The sequence below is a fragment of the Anser anser genome (assembly GCF_964211835.1).
Source record: "Anser anser genome assembly, chromosome: 13".
Taxonomy (NCBI): Eukaryota; Metazoa; Chordata; class Aves; order Anseriformes; family Anatidae; genus Anser; species Anser anser.
In genome coordinates, this window is record NC_139734.1 from 6,123,774 (window position 1) to 6,143,850 (window position 20,077).

General features: G+C 37.0%; 1 protein-coding gene across 5 annotated transcripts in view; it reads left to right on the top strand.

The window, feature by feature from the left end:
• Window positions 1–20,077, top strand: part of ATRX (ATRX chromatin remodeler) — an 86,120-nt gene that overhangs the window by 50,010 nt on the left and 16,033 nt on the right. For all 5 annotated transcript variants that reach the window (XM_083797059.1, XM_083797060.1, XM_083797062.1 and 2 more), the window contains 10 exons: window positions 5,772–5,909; window positions 6,855–7,030; window positions 9,107–9,224; window positions 12,979–13,109; window positions 13,404–13,492; window positions 13,675–13,847; window positions 16,089–16,242; window positions 16,532–16,635; window positions 18,675–18,783; window positions 19,654–19,831. In XM_083797059.1, the coding sequence (XP_083653185.1) occupies window positions 5,772–5,909; window positions 6,855–7,030; window positions 9,107–9,224; window positions 12,979–13,109; window positions 13,404–13,492; window positions 13,675–13,847; window positions 16,089–16,242; window positions 16,532–16,635; window positions 18,675–18,783; window positions 19,654–19,831 (1,370 nt within the window). The remainder of the gene's footprint in view (window positions 1–5,771; window positions 5,910–6,854; window positions 7,031–9,106; window positions 9,225–12,978; window positions 13,110–13,403; window positions 13,493–13,674; window positions 13,848–16,088; window positions 16,243–16,531; window positions 16,636–18,674; window positions 18,784–19,653; window positions 19,832–20,077) is intronic.

Below are 20,077 nucleotides of genomic sequence, written 5' to 3' on the forward strand. Positions count from 1 at the left end.
TCAGATTGAGCAGACACATATCTGGTTGACAGAGATAGTGAAGAAGGACGGTGATGCTGGGCCTTTCGGAAAGGGTCTGAGCAGCAGCAACTCTAGATCTGTTTCATCTCGCGTAGAGCCGCTCCCTGACCCAAACAGTTGTTCAGAGCCCTGTTGTTTGCATACTACTGATGTGATCTCTGACTTTATAGGCAATATATTATTGTAAAAGTCCCCTGCTTTTTTTTTTTTTTAAAAAAAAAGGTATAGTGTTGCTTTTTGAGCTTCAAAAGGGGTTAGCATTAGCTGCTATTGCTAACATTTAGCATATTTGTAAATGGTGACACATTTGCTGAAGACTTAAAATGCTCTTCTGATTAAGTTGCAAAAGAGAATGGTAGTTTTCATTCACATTAAAAATAGCGTAGTTAACTAGAAATAAGATGAGCCTTTTTAAAACTGTAAGTGGTTAGAGCTGAGCTTAAGTGTGACTCATGAGTTGAATGGGCAGAAAGCACTTCTGATATTTTGCAGCTCTTGTCGAGGTTGTTTAAAATACAGCAATGAAAACCTATTCTTCATGTCAATAACTCGGAATTCTGGAATAATTTTTCTGAAAGACATGTATGTATTGAGATTAAGATGAAGAAGGAAAGAAAAAAAAGTTGGAGTAGTAGTTCCAAAGGAAGAAGTTAGGAATTTCCAAGAAAGCATAGAAAATTGTTTCATACTGGCCTACTGATGGCTGATACAAGTCAAAGCTGACTACGTGTGATAAATCCACACCTACTCCTTTTGTGGACAAATCATCGCTTAATTTGTAGTCTTCCATCTTTGGGCAGGATTACAAGGTCAGTGCTCTGGCTTCTAAAATCTTTCAAGGTTGCTGATAATATTGAATTTGGGTTAAAAAAAGAAATGAAGAAAAATGGAAGTGAATCAAGTTATGAAGCTTGAAGCCCGGTGAAAATGTCATTTAAAAATATTGATAAAAATTGAGCAGATCAACAATGAAATTAATTTACTACTTAAACTGATCTTCTTCTGAGTTGGGAAACCTCAGAATAATGACAGCTTGTCAGAGATGGAAAGTAAGTAGTTTAAAGAAATACTTCGAGATAATTGAAAGCATTGCTGGGTGCTGCCATCTAGGTCAGAGAGCTGTGGGCAGATGGGTAGTAACGAAGGTGATTTTTCCTTATAAGCTGGTTGAGAGATAAAACGGATAAAATACTACAAAATACTTTGTCTCTAGAGGCGGTGAAAGCTACCTCTGACTGTGAATAGTGCAGTTGTTTTAAAAATCAGAAATTGACTTTTCAACAAGTCTTATGATCTGGTTGTTTTGGGCTTCATATTGCAAGCTGATAGTAGCAATTCTCAGATTTCCATTCCTTTAGTTTAAATTCTCTCTAAAATCTCATCAGAAGTTACTTCCTTTCTTCTTGTTTTCACTGGATTATCTTTTCAAAAATTGTCTGATAAGCATCCTTCTATGTGATGGTTTCCACAGGTTGAAACATCTGGCTCTGTTAGCAGGTTTTTACTGACACATGTTGATAATGTGCTTTGGTAGCTCTTAGTTGGCCTTTCTCTGTACTGAGCTTTTGTCCCTTCAGAGATGAAAATCCCCTCTGCTTCTTACGTTCCTGCTGAGCCTTCCTGAGGTAGAGTTTGGTGCTGGAGCTGAAATGATCCAACAGCTAAGCTGAGCTATTAAGGGGTTGGTTCTTTCTTCTACCCATACTCTGCACGTTTCCATCCCCTGCCGCCTTAGCAGCACTGGCATTTCCAGCTCCAGTTTGCGAAGCTGCCAGTTTGACTCAGGAAAGCTCCTGTATAATAGCTGATGAACTGTTTTTGTGATCACATTGAAGCCACAAGCATTATTTAAGCAAGAAGGAAAATTGCTTAGGGTTGAGAATGTTGCCAGGAAGCTCACAGCTGTAGAAGAAAAGGTATGAGCTAGTGTCTAGCAGTGGTAGCAGTAGCCCGATGATGGCTTTGTACTTGGTTGGTTGTGTTCAGGTGTATTTATATTCAATTAAAATTTTGTTTGTAATGATGAATGAAAAAAAACACAACTCACATCTCCATCTAATTTCACCCCAAAATCATGGAAGAATTGAAGGATCTCTTGTCCTGCTATATTTCTGTTGACTTTAGCAAAGAATAGAGGAGTTGAGATACTCTTATAGTAACTGACTTTTGTAGGTTATTTTTCTTGTGGAAAGTGTAAGGGAGCCATGGTGTAAGGTTTCTTACTTACATGTCTTTACAATAATGTTGCCCCTTCTTTCATGGGTTTGTATTTATGTAACTTCAAAACCATCAGACTGTAGAGGGAGGTGGCATGCTCACCGTGGAATTTTATACAGAGGAGACCTTGTGCCTTCTGTGACGTACCCCATCCCATCTCTTCCGAGTCGTTTTTGGGTTTTACATCCTGCTCGTGGGGTGGTCCTCTTCTGCTTCCAAGCCTATGTAGACACCTTAGGACAATACGATAGAGCAACATTTGTGATTAGGTTAACTTCTAATGGTTTAATCATAATCCACAAATTGCAGCACACTGGGCCTTGTAGGTTTTGACTAATTTCATATGAACATGGAAACCCTGGTTTGGTCTCTTCTTGGATTACTTGGTTGGTGGTGTGGAGTCAGGCCATTAGGAGCACTAACCTTGCAATAACTCAGTAGTTATTTTTATGTTGCCTCATATCCTTCTCCATTTAAACTAAATACAAACAGACAGTAATGTTCTTGTGTTGTTATCCATTACTTTTTGGACACGTTTGGATTTCCGAAACTGATGAGAAGACTCTTGCAACAGCTTCTTGCTATCTGTGAATCACGGCCCTGGCAGTGAGCAGACTGCCAGTAAAAGTTATAAATCTGCATGCTGGATTACTGCTGGGACTGCAGATAGGACAAGCTTTGTCTCTGGGAGCACTTTTAAAACTAAAAGTTGCAAATTTGGTATTTGAGCAATAATTTAATGGTTTATGTCTGGTTAAAATGAATACTGCTAGGGTAGATGTGTTCTGTAGTAGAAGCTTATGTAGTGCTGTATGCTGCAGGAGAGGGGACCAGAGAGGGAAGGTTTAGCCAAAGTTTATGGGTGGGGAGATAGTGTGAGAAGTGATTTCATTAATTAACTAGCTCTGCCACGTGAAATAATGGAAGGATTGTATACTCCTGCAGAGCAAGACATTATTTCCCATAATGCTTTGTACCACACAGCATTTTATCGAGTTGTTTGTTAATAGCTGCTGTGCTGTGCTTGCAGCATTTCAGTAATTGTGTCGTTTTGTTCTTGTTACTGCTAATAAAAATCCCATTACTGTTAAATTTGGGAAGTTCTTTAAGTTCTTGTAGACCTCAGAGTAAAAGAACTGTGTGTGTATCTATATACCTATGTATCTATCAGTGTGTGTTTTATTTGTATCAGCGTATTAATGTGTCCAAGCACAGCAAGAAGGTTAAGAAGTCGAAGACTATGATCTCTGAAGAAAGATTGAAAGAGTAAGGCTTTCTAGCCTAGAAAACAAGATTACTAACCGGACAAACTTTCCACCATGTAAAAGCTGGTTAGTGAGAGACTTTGGGTGGGATTTTACATGAGTTGGAGAAAGGAAGAGGCAGAATTTATCTGGAGTTGCATCAGAGATCATTTATATTATGCTTTACACACAGTGTTTTAGGAGAAGAGAGAGGTCACAGAGTTTTACTTCTTCTGGGGAGGATGCATCCTACTCTTGTATCTATTATCTCAGATGAAGAAAATGGACTAAACAATCCCTTGAGGTCTCTGTTTTACATTCCCTTACGATATTTTGATAAATGCTCTGTCTGTAATGATTTTTAAGAACAAGAAAAAAACACAAATGTATGAAAGTCCATGTCACTGAATTGTAGCCAAGATGTGAGTTCAATATCGGTGCTACACGACTGCCAAACAAACCACAAAAATTATACTAAGATAGTTTTTTCATATTTCTGCTATCATTCACTTAGTCTAAGCAACATTGACCTTTTTTAAATAACTGCCTTGTTCGTGTTAAAATCATAGTCTTTGAAATGGATTTCTGGATTTATTGGCACCATTTTGCTTGCCTAACCATCATTAAAATTTCATTATCCTTTTTTCTGATGTGCTTTGATTGTAAATGCAATGTTCCAGACCAAATCCATTTCTGAGAATGCTGTGTTAATGTGCAGGCTGTTTGATCTTGTGGGGAGATGCTGCAAGTCTTTACAAATGCTTCAGTTCTGGCAAGCTCCTTACTCTTCAGGAAACACTAGCCCCGAGGCGGTTCAGAATGAGGACTACAGAAAGGGTCCGTCAGTAAGAGGTGCTTGCCTAAAACTGAAGAAGGTCTTTGTGCGTAGCCTCTCAGCGCTGTCCTTGCTGGGGAAGGTACAAAAGTTGTGAAGTAGTATGGGGAAATGTTTCTGGGGAAGGTGTGAGAATTTACAAATCACTGGACTTGGGCAAGTCGAATGTGTTGGGAATTAATGTAGGTACTGGATTTTCGTGATTGCCTTCTAGACTTGGTTAGAAGACTTATTCTTTCTGCTTAGAAAAGAATACCTTCTTGATTCCTTTCATATTAACGTGTAAGATTGAAATCAGCTTGACATTTTAAATGGCACAATTGAGATGGTTGGCACTAAATCGTGCGGTTGGTCAAAGTTGTGATTGGACTGTTGATTTGTGTTGATTACTAGAATTGATTTTCTTTACTGAAGAAAACGTTTATCGATAAGTTACAAGAGATTAAATTGGTAATGCTGATAAATTCTTCTTTGCCATCTCAAATGCCAGCTTTTTTAGAGCTGAATAGATAACCCAGCTGATGGCTTTGGTTAGTATTTTTCAGAGGTGTGTAAACTTGAGTTCAGCTGACGTCAGGGTTGATAGTACAGGAATTGAGGTCAGTTTTAGATCTGGTAAGACATTCATTCAGTCATCAGTAGGATCCTAGAACATCTTCCATATGTCCTTCCAAGGAAATAGTTTCCAGAACTTGACCCAATTCTGATAAATGTTAGGATGTGTAAGTGTATTCTGCCAAATTTGGTATTTTTTGTAAACCCCAAATTCGGAGTCCTAATAATTCTGCCAGAGTTGCTTCGCATACAGTGCAAACATCTTATGGCGTGGTTTTGCCATTCCTTGTGCAACTCCTCTAAATTTGTAGTCTGGAATCCCTGGTTTTATCTTCGGTAAAAGCAGAGGAAATTTCTGCAGTGACTTTTAGCTACAGGGTGGCATTTCAGTTGTCTCTAATTCAAATCAGATTTGATGGTGTTCATAAATCTTAGATTAGACTTCCAGTCGCACTGTTTACCTGTGTTGATACAGATCTGTTGCCTTGCACAAAAATTGCTGGCTACCTTATCTTTTGGGTTTTGTTTTAATTGCCTGAGCACCAGTAGATGGCAGCATAAGCTGAATTTAGGGAACAGCTTTAAGAAGTTTTGACAGGGTGAATGAAAATACAGACACAGATGCACTAGCTCTGTGGATAGACAATTTTTACAGGAATATGTTCGAAAGTTGTATTTAATCCTGCCTTGAAAATTTTACAAGTAATGGTCTGCAGTTTACCAGAACGTCTACTGTAAATGCTTGTGTAAAAACTGAAAAAGAACCTTAATGGTGCTTTAAAATAAATAAATAAAGCCCATAATAAACATTAGTAGAACAAATTTCAGTTTCTGTAGGCTGCCAGTTTCTTTGTGGTTATAAAAGATGGGAGAGATCTAATGTTCTTATTTCTTTCTAGGCCCTGACTTTGTTGTTTGTGATGAAGGGCACATATTAAAAAATGAAGCATCTGCTGTTTCTAAGGCAATGAATTCTATTCGATCCAGGAGAAGAATAATCCTTACAGGAACACCACTGCAAAATAATCTTATAGAATGTGAGTAGCTTTCTTGTTTAAGACAGCTTTATTTCTTTGAATGTACTCCTGCCTTTCAGCAATATATTAGTAGAGAGAGAGTTAGTTTGATTACAATTTGACATGATGAAGCTGTTTGCTATGTTTCTACAACAACAGAAAAACAACAAGTTTTTTGTTTTGTTTTTCATTTTGCATATTTAATTAATGTCTCGAGATGCATTTCTATGATAGCTTAAGCCAAATTAAGCCGAAGCTGTTGGAAGCCTGGCCTTTCCTCCATCCCTTTCCTTGGCATGGCCTTGCATACATCTGATTCCACAGGGAGCCAGTGTGAGGAGTATCAGAACATGAATGCTGAATAGCTTTCTGACAGTTCAGTTCCTTGGTGTGGCTCACCAAAGGATCAGATGAGTCTCAACATGTCCAAAGGGAAAGGGAGGGAGTATTTAGAGGGGAAATGGGTGGACCAGGTCTAGCAGGAGCATAAATTTAAATTGTTTTAAACTATTATAGAGCAGTGTTCTTAGAAAACTTGCTAAAACAGTAATTTATTTTATTGCTTCAGGAATTTTATTCTATATTAGCTTGTAATATTTGCTCCTGTTTGTTAATAATGCGGTAATATTTCTTTCTTTTGATTAATGCTTTTGAATCTGTTTCCAAATATTTACAAATATGATTTGTCATTTAATTGCTTTGGTGTACAGAAGCTCTCAAACTTTGTTTAGCATCTAAGATGAGGTAGTGTTAAATCTGACATTAAGTTTAGAAGTTACCTTTTTGCTGACAGTGTGTATCAATTTAAGATGCCTTTTTCTGAAAATGCTGGGTTTATATATACATTTTTTTTTTGCTTAAGAGAAAGCTCTTACTTTATATATGACACATTCATTTTGTGTTAGAATTAATCCCAGTACTGTACTTTCACTTTTCAACAACTGGAGCCTGATCTTTTTGTTCCAGATCACTGCATGGTTAACTTTATTAAGGAGAATTTGCTTGGTTCCATTAAAGAATTCCGAAATCGATTCATAAATCCAATTCAGAACGGTCAGTGTGCAGACTCCACTCTGGTAGATGTCAGAGTAATGAAGAAGCGTGCACATATTCTCTATGAGATGTTAGCTGGATGCGTTCAGGTGAGAACAGTTTTACTATAACTAATTACTTGAATTACCTGCAGGGATGGGGGTGAGTTATTTCTTGTTCTGATAAAAGTGCATGTTACTTTTGACTTAAATACTTTCACAGGTTACCAGATTTCTGCATTATTCACTGCAGCTAGAAAACCTTTTTTAAAAAAATCGTCGTTTTTATCCTGATACCAATATCTCCTAAGCAGGATATATACAGATATTAGAGAACACTTTTTCTGTTAGGAGAGTAAAAAAATTATATGATAGAGTAGGATGCCAATTACTTGGAAATCCTCTTTTAATTTCATGTATACATGCTTGAAAATTCATCTGCCTAAAAACTGCAGAGAAAGTTTGTGATCTGTAGTTTGATCCATAGTTTGTCACTTGGTTCTGGATTCCTATTTTTTGATTTGAGAGAATGAGAACAATTGGGAAGAGGAGAGAAGGAAGTTTAATTGGGTCTAAAAGGGTGAAGAACTTAACCTTAAATGAGAAGAAAAACAAAACAACAAACAAACCTTAACCTCCCTAAATTTCCAGAATGATGGCTGGCCTCCATCTCTTGAGTTTACCTGCTATAGTATTGCACCTCATGTGCCATCAGCACAATGTTACTGCTGTTCCCCTCTAAACCCGGGCACCAGGAGAGGTGTGGTGCTGTGTAGGCTCCCAGGGCCTCTTCCTGGCTGTGCTTCTGCAGACCTGCCTGTCCCTGTCCTGGCACAGCCTTGCTTGGGGCAAGGGCAGGGACACAGCACCCTCTGTTCATGTCAGAGCTGAGTCCGCCCCCTTCATATGCGGTCGTCTTGGTTTTTTTTCCATGTGTTGTTGATCATTGGTTAAGTAGTCCCAGTGGGCTTGAGTTAGGTCAGATGGTCATAGTGGGATAGTCCCATGAGTAGATAGCTCTCCTTGAAAGGAATAAAAAGGTTTATGGCAGTGTGTAGGGCTGGTAAAGGACTTTGTCATACGATGAGTATCTTGGAAGTATGAATAGTAGCAAGAGGATAGCACACAACCCTACACCTCTGTACAGTACAGGAACACAAACTATTCCCCATTACAGTCTGCTCATGTTATAAAAGAGGTAGCATGAAAACTTCAATTATTGTAAATAAACATATGAAAACATTTAATTTCCTTAAACACTTTCTGGAATCAATACTTACAAGCTGTTATGGATAAATCAGTCCTGCACCAAAATCAGTCCTGCAACAAAATCAGTCCTGTTAGCTGGGGACCTTACCGTTGTTCTGCGCTGGGGGGACACAGATGGTGAGCAAATCCTGAGTCCCTCAGACGCTGGGCACTCCACACTCATGCAGCATCGGATGGGGCCTGGTGGATTATCCCACAGCATGCTGCACTAAGCAGGTCCTGTCCGCGGAGAGAAACTCTCATTTAATCTATTGTATAATTTCTCTGCAAGAAAACAACTCTATTCCTAAGGAATGTTCGCATGGGAGCTTCTCGCTACCCTTCCAGATAAAAGCAAGGCCATGCAGGTGGTGTAATTGCTGGTGCCAGGTGGGAGCTGCCAGCAGGCTCTGCTGTTTGCAGCAGGCTGGCTGGGGTTATCCTGCAGCCCAGGGGTTTGTGCTGCACGGCACAAGCCCAAAAGCCACGCTGGGCGAGTGGCGCAGCACAGGCTCAAGCCCCCCGGGGCTGCTCTGTGGGTCCCCAACTCCTGAGCAGTGTCTCGGTTAGGATCAAAGCACCCTGTGTCGTTTGGATGAAAGGGCAAATGGAGAGATACAGAATCTAGTGTAATGGTAGAGAAGATGAAAACGAGTAAATTTTGTTTTGCAGTCAACTTTGCAAGGACTTGGAAATGGGACATGGGGTTGATAGGCCATCTTGTAACTAGACAACTGCATTTACTGTGTAAGGTGGGCCTTACAGCGCCTGTACAGGGATTTATTTATTTATTTATTTATTCTTCTTTGTGGTAGGAGAGAATGTGAATCATTGTAATTTATGCGTGGTGCCTTGCCGTTGGAGATGCCCGAAGTTCTTAAGCTCTCAGTAGTCATTTTCATGTTTATAATGGCTAAAATCTCACTTTTAAAATTACAGAGGAAAGATTACACAGCATTAACAAAGTTCCTCCCACCAAAATATGAGTATGTTCTAGAAGTTAGAATGACACCTATTCAGTGCAAACTCTACCAATACTACTTGGATCATTTGACAGGTATGTGCCTACAGTTGTCTCAGGTAACAAGATTAATGGTTATTTACTAAGGGGCTTTTGCTGTGGTTGGAAGGGTTGTTAGATATATAAAATCAGCCCTATAGGGATATTTTTCTGCTTCCTATAAGGTTGACCTTAGCTCTGAGACTTGAATTACAGCAAAACATTTGGTTGTGCGTAAATATTCTTGGAGGAATAGTAATATATGTATCTCAACAGTAGTCCTCCTTCAGGTCATGGTTCATCTCTTCTTTCTTTTTTTCCTTTCCTAGACATAAAATGTAATTTATTTAATATTTTATTCATGTAAGAAACAAAATATTTGCATTAAGATTGGAGGGAGAGAAATTAAAATTGAGCTGCACTGCTTTAAGCACACTGCCAAGCCTTGCAATTTCTTTTTTAATTGTTATAACCGAAACTGTTATTTGTCACATTTGGCTCTTTTGTGGAACTGTCTCTTCTGTTGTGCTCTAAACCCCTCAAGTCTGGTTTTCACAATGACCATTCTCATTTCTTTCCAATTAATGTAAATTTGGTTAACTGTAAAAGTAAGGTGTATGAGGGGGAAAAAGAAATGTACCACAGTGGGCTACTCTACTGTTCACTTTTAAGAGAGAGAAAACTCTGCAGCTTGTAATTTTAGTGTATCAAGGTGTCAAAATGTCAACACTTCTATATGGTGGTGCCAGACAGGACTACTAGAGTGGGAATCTCAAGGAACTCTTAAATGAGCTTTTCTGTACTGCTGGGCATTGTGCAGCCAGATTCCTCAGCAGCAGCTTTTGGGTTCTGGAACAATCTAGTTTGTTTATATACCACATAGAATAATTGTCTTAGTGATTGTGCATTGAATTACATTGTCATGTTTAAGGTGCTCTGATAGGCTTTTGTTAAACCTTGAAACATATATTCCCTTTCTGCAGTTGCTACAAAATGTATTACGTAGACTGTTGTGCCAGTTTAGTAGTATTAGTATCCTTTTTTCCTATTTTTTTTGCACCTGTTAAGCCACCTGCCTTAATGCCCGCGTGTTGCTGCTGCAGGAATTTCTAAACTGTATTTTTCTATTCTGGTTACTCTCCCAAATTTAATTACAGAGATTAATTACATCTCAAATCAAGCTGTGATTTACAGCAGTATGAAATTCACTGTGTTGTCTTAATTGCTTTAGGTTCTGGTTAGTGCAGTTTCTATCACCTAGCCAAACTGCCAGCTAGATTCCCTTTCTACACCTGTGTTGTGTGATGCCTTCATTTGGTGTAAGTTACGGACGTAGAGAGTTTTAAAGGGCCAGTGAAAGCAATTTCACTTCCACTGATAATCTCCAGTAATAATTGCACATTTACATGCAGGTTGCTCCTTTTAGCCTTTCATTCGAAGGGAGTAAAAACTTCTTGCTTTATGTATTTTTTTTTAAAAAAAGGAAGTAAAAGTTCTTAGATTAATAGTACTTCAAAGCAGTACACAAGCAAGCCCAAACTCTTATGCAGTGCTCACACCTAATGAGCTCTATATTGCAGTCTGTCCTGTATTGCTGCATTGATTCTTCTTTATAGAAATGTGCTGAAACGCTGCTTATGTGCATTCCATGTCCTTCATCATTCTAAATGCATTCCAAAAGCAAGTAGCCTAAAATTATGAGCATTAGTTATTTACTCTACAAGCATGCATCCAAATGGTTTAGGTTAAATCATCCTAGTTCTTCATGGTGTCTTGTAACTTTCAAGAGTTACAATAGTTTTGTAGGTTTCCTTTGGCCCATTTCTAATACAAAGCAGGACTGGTTTTGCAATTTCAGACTCTACAACCCTGACTTTGTTGGTCTGGCATGCTTTTAGATGGTGAAGTAAATCTTTTATGGATCATTGATTAACATAAGAGCTAGCGCTGTTTGTTTACAACTGCTTTACTTGGTGCAGAAATCTTTGCAGACACTGGCTTTCGGTGCTTCCTTTTTTAATAAAGCAGGCAGCCGATAAGAGGAAGTAACCTCTAATCTGGTGTCCCTTAAAGCTAAGGAAAGGATTTCCTCAGGCAAAAAGCCTAATATAATGAGCTTCACGTTTGTTCTGTTGTTGGAACAATTAATTTATTATTGGGTTGTGTGTGTAACTAACTGAGAAAACACACTCCCTAACAGGTAGTTTAATCTGTCCAAACTTAGAGGGCTCGACACAATTATTTGAGCTGAAATCTGCAGCTGTCACAACGGGTTGCACAGTTTCATGGGTTACTAGCCCTTGGTGAGCTTCTTCAACACCCTGATCTAGTAGAAAGCATCATTTACTTTCTCTCTCTCCTTCTCGGGTTAGTGTCCTGCCACTGTGGTGAGCTCAGTCAAATCATCTGGTACTTAGGGCCAGAGACAACATGAGAGAGAGGAGGACGAGAGGGGAAGGCAGGAAGAACTGCCTCTTCCAGAGAAAAAAGCTGTGCAAGCTAACCGTGGCCCAGGTCTTCAGAGGAAATCTCTAAAATGGTTACTGAGGCCTGCATGAGTTCTTTGGATTACCTTTGTATTTAGAGAGTTCCACTGAGGAAGATGTGCTCTCTGATTTTCATTAAATAAAAAGTGAGTCTTGCTGCTGAAGACGAATATACAAGGGAAGTTGCTGCTTCTCTGCAAATGTTTAAAGTTGTTTTCCTGTGCCCTGTAACAGAGGCATATACCAAAATACGCATTTTAGATGCAATATTCCAAGGTTGTCATTTTTTAATTCATTTAATGAACATGTTTGTATATGAACACTTCTGTAATAATATGTGAACACATATCACATATGAACGCTTCTGTAATACAGAAAATTAAGAAGTCTGTAGGAGTTGTTAACTGAGGACGTTTCTCTGTCATATTAGCTCAAGTTTAGCCAAGTTGAACCTAAGAATTTGTCTTCCTTATAATTCAATTTCCCAGCATCATAGGGGAGTACAAGTTAGTTCTAAAGCTGTGTTTTATGATTAAAACATAGCAAGAAGTCACTTTGTTGATTACTTGTGCTCTGTATACATCTATTTGATTGACTTAACTTGTTGAGCAAATGCACTGAACAAGCTTTATGCCTGCCTCACCGTAACATTTCATAAACATTTCAGAATTTTGATGCAGCAAATACTATTTTCTGCTAGGTATACATACCTTAAATTATGGATACAATGCATATGAAAGCCAATCAATTTCAAGTTATTGTACTGTTTAATGAGTCATTAAGACTACAACAAATGTTCAACTCTGCATAATGTATTACTTTGCTCTAATTTGTGCTTGAACAATGCAAATAGGCTGGGCATTTTTACATTTTTTTATTGTAGCAAATTAATGCAGAGTTGCAAGTTTTAAAAAAAAGTAGCTTAAAATAATAAGTCAAATTCATTGAAAATTAAGTGCAAATTTTATTTTGTTTTGTAGCTTGGGCTGCTCTTTAAGAGCTGATTTTACAAATAAATGCATAGACATGACTCCTTTAGAGAGGATTTGGATTCTTTCCTATACTGGGAAGAAATGTGCTTTTATGTAAAAATGAAATCGTGTTTCTTATTGTCAAGAAAAAGGGGAAAATATAATTTTGACAACTTTAACTAGGAGAAAAATGCCTATGACTGAGTAATTTGATCTCTTTTACAACAGACGTTACAGTATGATGTGCATCTGGAAAGAACACTCAGTACTTCACCACCAGATTGTTCAAAGGGGGAATGTTATGTGGCTAACTTACTGCAAGGTTTCATTCTCATACCTGAACTTTATTGTCAGGTGTAGGTAGCGGCAATGAAGGTGGACGGGGCAAAGCTGGAGCTAAACTATTCCAGGATTTCCAGATGTTGAGCAGAATCTGGACTCACCCCTGGTGTTTGCAGCTGGACTATATTAGCAAAGAAAATAAGGTAAATTAGATGTATTAAAATACTCTCTATTGAGACATTTTTCAAACAAGCTATGCTAAATGCTAGGTAAAATTTCATCAAATTAATGGAAACCTTTGGTGTGGGGTAATCGTGCCGCTGGTTTTGTCGTATTTTTAGTTTCTGGATATGTTGTCACTCTTTAAACATTTTGAAAGGCCATGCTGTTGTAGAACTTAACATTCTTCAAATGAAGAATAAGCAGATGGCTAGAGGTTTAATAAGAGCTTCTGGATGAGCATAATTAATAAAATTTCTGTTTTTTTCTCTTTTGAGGGCTATTTTGATGAAGACAGTCTGGATGACTTCATAGCTTCAGATTCTGATGAAACTTCAATGAGTTTAAGCTCTGATGATTATGCAAAGTAATTGAGCTTTTATTTGTTGTTTATTGTTGGATTTATTTCCCTAATAGAACTTAAGTGATTTCTATAAAGTAAAAGGTTTTATATATATGTGTGTATATATATATATCTCTGTTAGAATATATCCTCTAGCAATATGATCTTCAAAAATAATAATGGGATGTACGATGTTATCTTCATAGGAAAAAAAAATCCAAGGGGAAAAAAGTGAAGAAAGAGTGTAGCTCAAGTGGGAGTGGCAGTGATAATGATGTAGAAGTCATCAAAGTCTGGAATTCAAGATCTCGTGGAGGTGGAGAAGGAAATGCAGAAGAACTTGTAAACAATCCACCGTCTGTTACAAAATCAGATGAAGGTGAGTATAGTATACAAGTAAATCAAATACGATGCAGCTTGACATTTGGAAAATGTGTTTTGAGAGTGCTGCTGTCAAGAGTTCTGCTTTGTTGCAAAACAACAAATTTCTTAAATCCATGAAGTGCTTCTATGCTCACAGTTCCTGCTGTTCCTAATAATCTCCTACAGGAAAAATAAAGGGCATCAATTTAGAAGTGAGGGGTCTTGTGACAGAGAAGCTGAACAAATACTTTAATTCATAAGTACAAAACAGTGTAAGGTTAACAGAGAACCATGATGCTTTTCATCTTTATTTTAGGATGTTGATGAAAGATGAATGGAATGATTAATAGATACGTATGCCCTTTTTTGTTGCACCTGGAATTTGAAATAAATAACTAAGCAAGCAGGTATAATGCAGAGGCATAAGAAACCTTTTTAAAGACTTGTTATTCAAGCTATGTATATCTATATATTTCATTTTCTTTTATTTTTCCTTTAATAATCTACTTCTAACATTGTATCTAATATCATAAAGCTATTTTTCTGGCACTATCATTTATCATGTGTTTAACAGATATATCAATGCCTAATCACCTTCCCTAAATAAGTATTTTTAGGGGGAGAGAATTTATTTTTTGTCCCCTATTCCTACAGCAGAGATATCAAAAATGGGTGAGGGGGAGAGAATGAGTGTGTGTGCATAAAATACGTACATGTACAGATTAAGTGTATTAAATTCATTACTAACATTACAGGAAGCATGAGTTTCTGTCTGTGGAGCACTGAAATTTTTACATCTCTCTCATGCAATCTTGTTCAATTTAATGTAGGTAGCGAATTTCTAAACAGACATTTGATGCTGTATCAGATGAGGTTTGGGGGCAAACTTGGTATTTCATTTCAGCTGTTGAAGGCCTTTCTGCAAAGTTTAGGGGTGAGGATAGAAATAGGTGGTGTGCATAAGATTTTCCTATGTCACGTCAGACTAAATCTCTTAACTTGTTCATTGTTCAGTCTGGTATTGAAAAATACGTTCTTTAAAAGCTTGTGTGAAAGAGGGCTCAACTGTGAATTTTGTCAAGATCGGTTCTATCTTGCACCTGAAATTTATCGGTGTGTCACAATTGATTTGCTGTGCATAGTCTTCAAACGTAAGCATTTTGAATTATTCATGAGATAGAACAGTTTTCTCCTATGTAAGTAAATATTTCAGTAAGATACAAGTTTTTATGTGAAAAAACATAGCATTAATAAATCTAATCAATTTTTATCACTCTAATGCAAAGAAGGTTAAATTGCAATGTCATAAAAAGAAATTAAGTAATGCAAATAAAGATAATTCATGGTTCTTGTCTGCCATTCTGGTTCTGATTACAGTGCTGAATATAAGCTTTTTCTGGTTGAATTCAGCTCTGTCTCAGAGTAGACATAATGCAAATATCATTAAAGATCAGCATGGTTGGTGTCTGACACTCTTGAGTGATGATTTAAACCCAGAAGGACTTGGTGTTGCTAGTTATTTTGGTGTAGTTTTCAGTGAGAAACTGTACTTTATAGTTCTAGTATTTTTACATTTCTAGGAGTCAAATTAACAACAATAAAGAAAAAAGTTAATTTAATTTTTAAGATGGTGACATGTTAAAAATGGGATTGTTTTCATGTATGTGTTCTGCAGCTGTTGTTATTCCAGTGGTGTGTTAGCAGATCAGCAGGCAAGAAACTTTCCTAAAGAACTTTGCAGAAAAGCAGAATATACTGGTGGAATCTCTTTTTTCTTCAATTGTAAATTAATAAAAAGGGGGGGAAAAGTTACAATTTTTCCCCCGTATGTACTAATGTTGTCTTCTAAATTAGATTAGGAAAAAGATTCTAAATCTGAGCATAACAAAAGAGGAGATGGTTTATGTTTTGTCTTGAAAACCAATATTATATGTAGCATTTGAAAGCTTTCTTCTGAGAGTTCATCTTGATAGACGACCTAGGTGTAACCCAAAAGACCATTCTCTTTCTAGGAATTTCAGATGTTTGTTTCAGATTCAAAATCACTTTGTGAAAAGCTTCTTTTTAATTGCTGGAACATGATTGAGTTTTCAAAGACGCGTATTTGTTGGAAACAAAGCTGTTGATAAATACTCATGGGGAAAAGCTGCAGATAGTAGAACTATTTTTCTAAATGTTCTGCAACATAAAGACATTTCAAAGCATTTTAATGGACACAATGCCTTTATCTCTGAGTTTTTGTTTGTGTTTTTTATAGGTAAAGCTACATCTTCTTCAAATCCTGGTAGCCCAGCTCCAGACTGGTACAAAGATTTCGTCACTGATGCAGATGCTGAAGTGTTGGAACATTCTGGGAAAATGGTGCTTCTCTTTGAAATTCTTCGAATGGCAGAGGAGCTTGGGGACAAAGTGTAAGTCAGTTTTAGAAGCATTTTCAGCAATCTTACAAATACATCAGTCTGTTAGTGTTCTTCATTCAGTCTTTATAATGCTGTAGCTCAGGTTTTTGAACCAAATGTGTGTGCTTTTTTTGTGGGAGAGTTTTCCCATACACGTACTCCACCAAAGCCCCTTGCTGTATCTAGGTGGATTGTTCATTTCAAAGGTTTTATCAGAGTGAACAAGGGAGAAAAGTAAAGCAGTACAATATTTAAAATAACCTCAGAGGTTAATGTTGTGGTTTTGTGTTTCTGTTTTCAGCCTAGTATTTAGCCAATCACTAATATCACTGGATTTGATAGAAGATTTTCTGGAGCTGGCCAACAGGGAGAAAACTGACAAAGATAAGGCTCCTATTTATAAAGGTGAGTGTCAGCTTGGACAGTTACAAAGCTAAGAACTCTCTTACAAGTCTCTATTTGGTCCGAAGGGAATGGAGTTAAAATAATTGTTTGCATGAGAAGCATTGTGTGCTCTCTGCCATTCCCGAAGCTGGCAGGACTTCTGTTCTACTCTGCAGGAGGTCTGTGTTATCCCATTATGGACTCTTGCTTCTGATTTCATTCTGTATCATCTGTGCTTAATGTAGCCTAAGCAGATTAAATGTTCATCATCCAAAATTGAGAGAAGGCATTTTATTAAATTCTGTACAGAAGTGATGTTGTATGCTCATGCATGGCAAATTCTGATGCTTCCTACTGGGAGAGAGATAATGAAGGAAAATTACACTATTTTGAAGTGGTGTGTCTTGATGTTGAATGCGAAATGTGAATTTAGGCTTTATGTATACTGCAGCAGATTGTTTTATGGATTCTGTAAAGAGAGCAATGTATTGAATTAATCATTATCCTAGTGATGCTTGAATGGCGAGGAATTTGTCACCAGCCAGATGTGTCCTCTGTGCAGGATGTTTCTTTTGTTTCCTCTGTGTGGCCCTCCCAGAGCTCTTGATGATGCAGTTAATTTTTATGTGAAGTTCCAGTGCTCAGTGTGTGTGGATTGAAGAATTTCTTTGAATCTGTCATTCCTTTCAAATATCTCATTTCTAAGTATAAACATGTTGAACAGTTGCATAAGAGAAATGTGGCTTAGTGGTATCAACACGGTAGTTAGATGAAGATCTCCAGTGTCTCTCTGATTTATTGTTCCCACGTGCTGCTTTCCTTAGCTTCTGAATATTTGTTATCTTCAAATATTATAAGCTGTCTTTTTTTCAGGTTTCTGCCTTTAGTTGGAGATAATTTTTAAGGCCTTTTTTTCTGGTTCTAATAGTTCTTTCAATAAGCAATTAGACTGTATTTTATATATGTGTGCGTTTATATATTCCAGGCACGACTCAAAAATCTGTTTCTCATAATTGACTGTATGAAGCAGTGTTGTCTCCTAAAAATGCTGTTTTCTTTATAACTGATGGCACAGTGGGGTTCATTTTGTGGATATGTACCTTGATAGTCAAGAAAATGAAAGGCTACTTCTGAATTCAGGAGAGAAGAATCTTCTATATAATTTTTTTTCATCTGGCAAGAAATAGCCATAAGTCACAGTATATTTAAGCTCAAACAGCTGTTCTGAATTCAGTTCCAAAATGGTTAGACCTTGACTTTTGAAATCTCCTTTTGAGTATTTACTTATGGATGCTATTTGTATGGGAGAGACTGTTATGTTAATTAAAAATATGAAATTATGGAGATCAATTAGTAAAGCAACTAGTAGTATAATACTTGAAGATTAGATGTTACTTTTAAAAAGTAACCTTATCTCCAAACATCTCTATACAAATGTGGATATAGAAGTAGAATTGGTTAGAAATCAGAGGAACCATCCAAAAAAGCTAAGGTCTTCTCAAATACTTCATCTAAATTTTAACCTTGAAACATAGCTTGATTATAACTTCACATCTTGAAATTCCGATCTTTATAAAGCTGCTTTAAGGAGTTTCATTTAATAACAGTTGTTAATTTTTACAAGATTAAACTCTTAAGGAGAAAAGGGTAGTGATAGACGTTGGATGCTTTTGTCAAAGTAAAGTGCTATTGACATTTAGTCTACTTTTCGAATTGTTTTAGACAGAATTGGTTTAGGGTTGTAGGAGCATTATTCTTACAGATGCAGTTGACATTATATTCTCTCATGTTACGTTTTACATTTTATTATACAATCCTCACTATATAATCTGAAGGCATGCCTGTGGAAAGCCCCTGAATTCTCCCAAAATATTTTCTATCCTGGATTTTCTGTCTTGAATAACCTGTAGTCTTTTCCCATTGTTCTAAGTTGTCAGAGTAGCATACTTCATGTTCCATGTTTGCTTTTGTACTATTTTGAGAGTTGTTTATATCCAGCATTATCAGTCTGGTTACTTACATAATAGACATTTTAATAATTTGACTCTTAACATTTTTAGGTGAAGGAAAATGGTTCAGAAACATTGATTACTATCGCTTAGATGGCTCAACTACAGCTCAGTCAAGAAAGAAATGGGCTGAAGAATTTAATGATGAAACTAATGTGAGGTGAGATCTCTTCTGATAGACGTGTTGATTTTCCCTCTTTTGTTCCACGTTTCTTTGTTACTTGTATTAGTTTATTGACCTATTAACATTGTGCGAATAAAGCATCACAATGCTGCCAAGTACAGGACTGCTTCATATAGTAGTTTTAGGCAAGTTATTGTTGTTTGTCCCCACTCCTCAGTGTGTATATTTTATTTCGATGCTTGTGGCTCAATTGCATATTACTATTTATTTGTGGCTGGAGCTTCTTTGTCTGCAGAGATGAGCTGTTTCTTTTGTTCTATCCTTGCAGTTCAGTTTGTTTTTTAATTTCAGCTGAAGTGGTTCTTCCATGTTAGAGAAGGAACTAAGAATAAATAGACTTGGGATTTCTATCCGTTTTGCCTGTGGAATCCTCTAGCAGTTTCCATGCCTTGGGTCAGAGAGGTTTCGCAGGTTATCTAGCAATGCTGCTACAACAGGCAAATGCTGTTTGGTAGCAAAGTTGGCTTTTAACCTGGCATGGGTGTACTTCACTAGTCTTTCTAAGTCAGTTCAAACATGAAGATGAAAAGTGATAAAATATGCTTTTAGCATTGTAAATACGCTTTCTTCACCATTTATAAGTCTGCTAGGTGCATTTTATAAAAGTGTAATACCTACATTTTGGTACTGTTCTGATTGTTTTCCAAATATTATTCCAGTAGCACAACAGTAAATAGATCGTTTTGTAGTAGAAGGAAAAGACATTTCTATATAAACAGACATTTTGTTAATTCTAATAATATACTAACCATACTAGTCTCTCAGTTGACATTGTTTCAATATATAAAAATATATATTTAATACATTTCCAAAATATTAAAAAATTGCAACTTTTCTCTGTTCCAGAGGCCGCTTGTTTATTATCTCCACTAAAGCAGGCTCCCTTGGAATTAATCTTGTGGCTGCTAATAGAGTAATCATCTTTGATGCTTCTTGGAACCCATCGTATGATATCCAGAGTATTTTCAGGGTTTACCGCTTTGGGCAGAACAAACCTGTGTTTGTGTACAGGTTTTTGGCTCAGGTAGGTTTCTGTGTGATTTTTTTGTGATATTCTGGTTCTGCAGTCAAATTTGTAAACTGTAACTATTTGGACTTCTGCTGTGGTCCGTAGTGGTCCACACTGATCCAGTCATCTTCCAGCTTTAATCTGATAGCAGTATTTGTCCCAAAATCACTGAAAAAAATCTTGAAGGAAATGGTGGTAAAATAAATAAATAAATTGCAAAATAATAATTAAAAAAAAACAACACTGAAATTATTTGCTGTT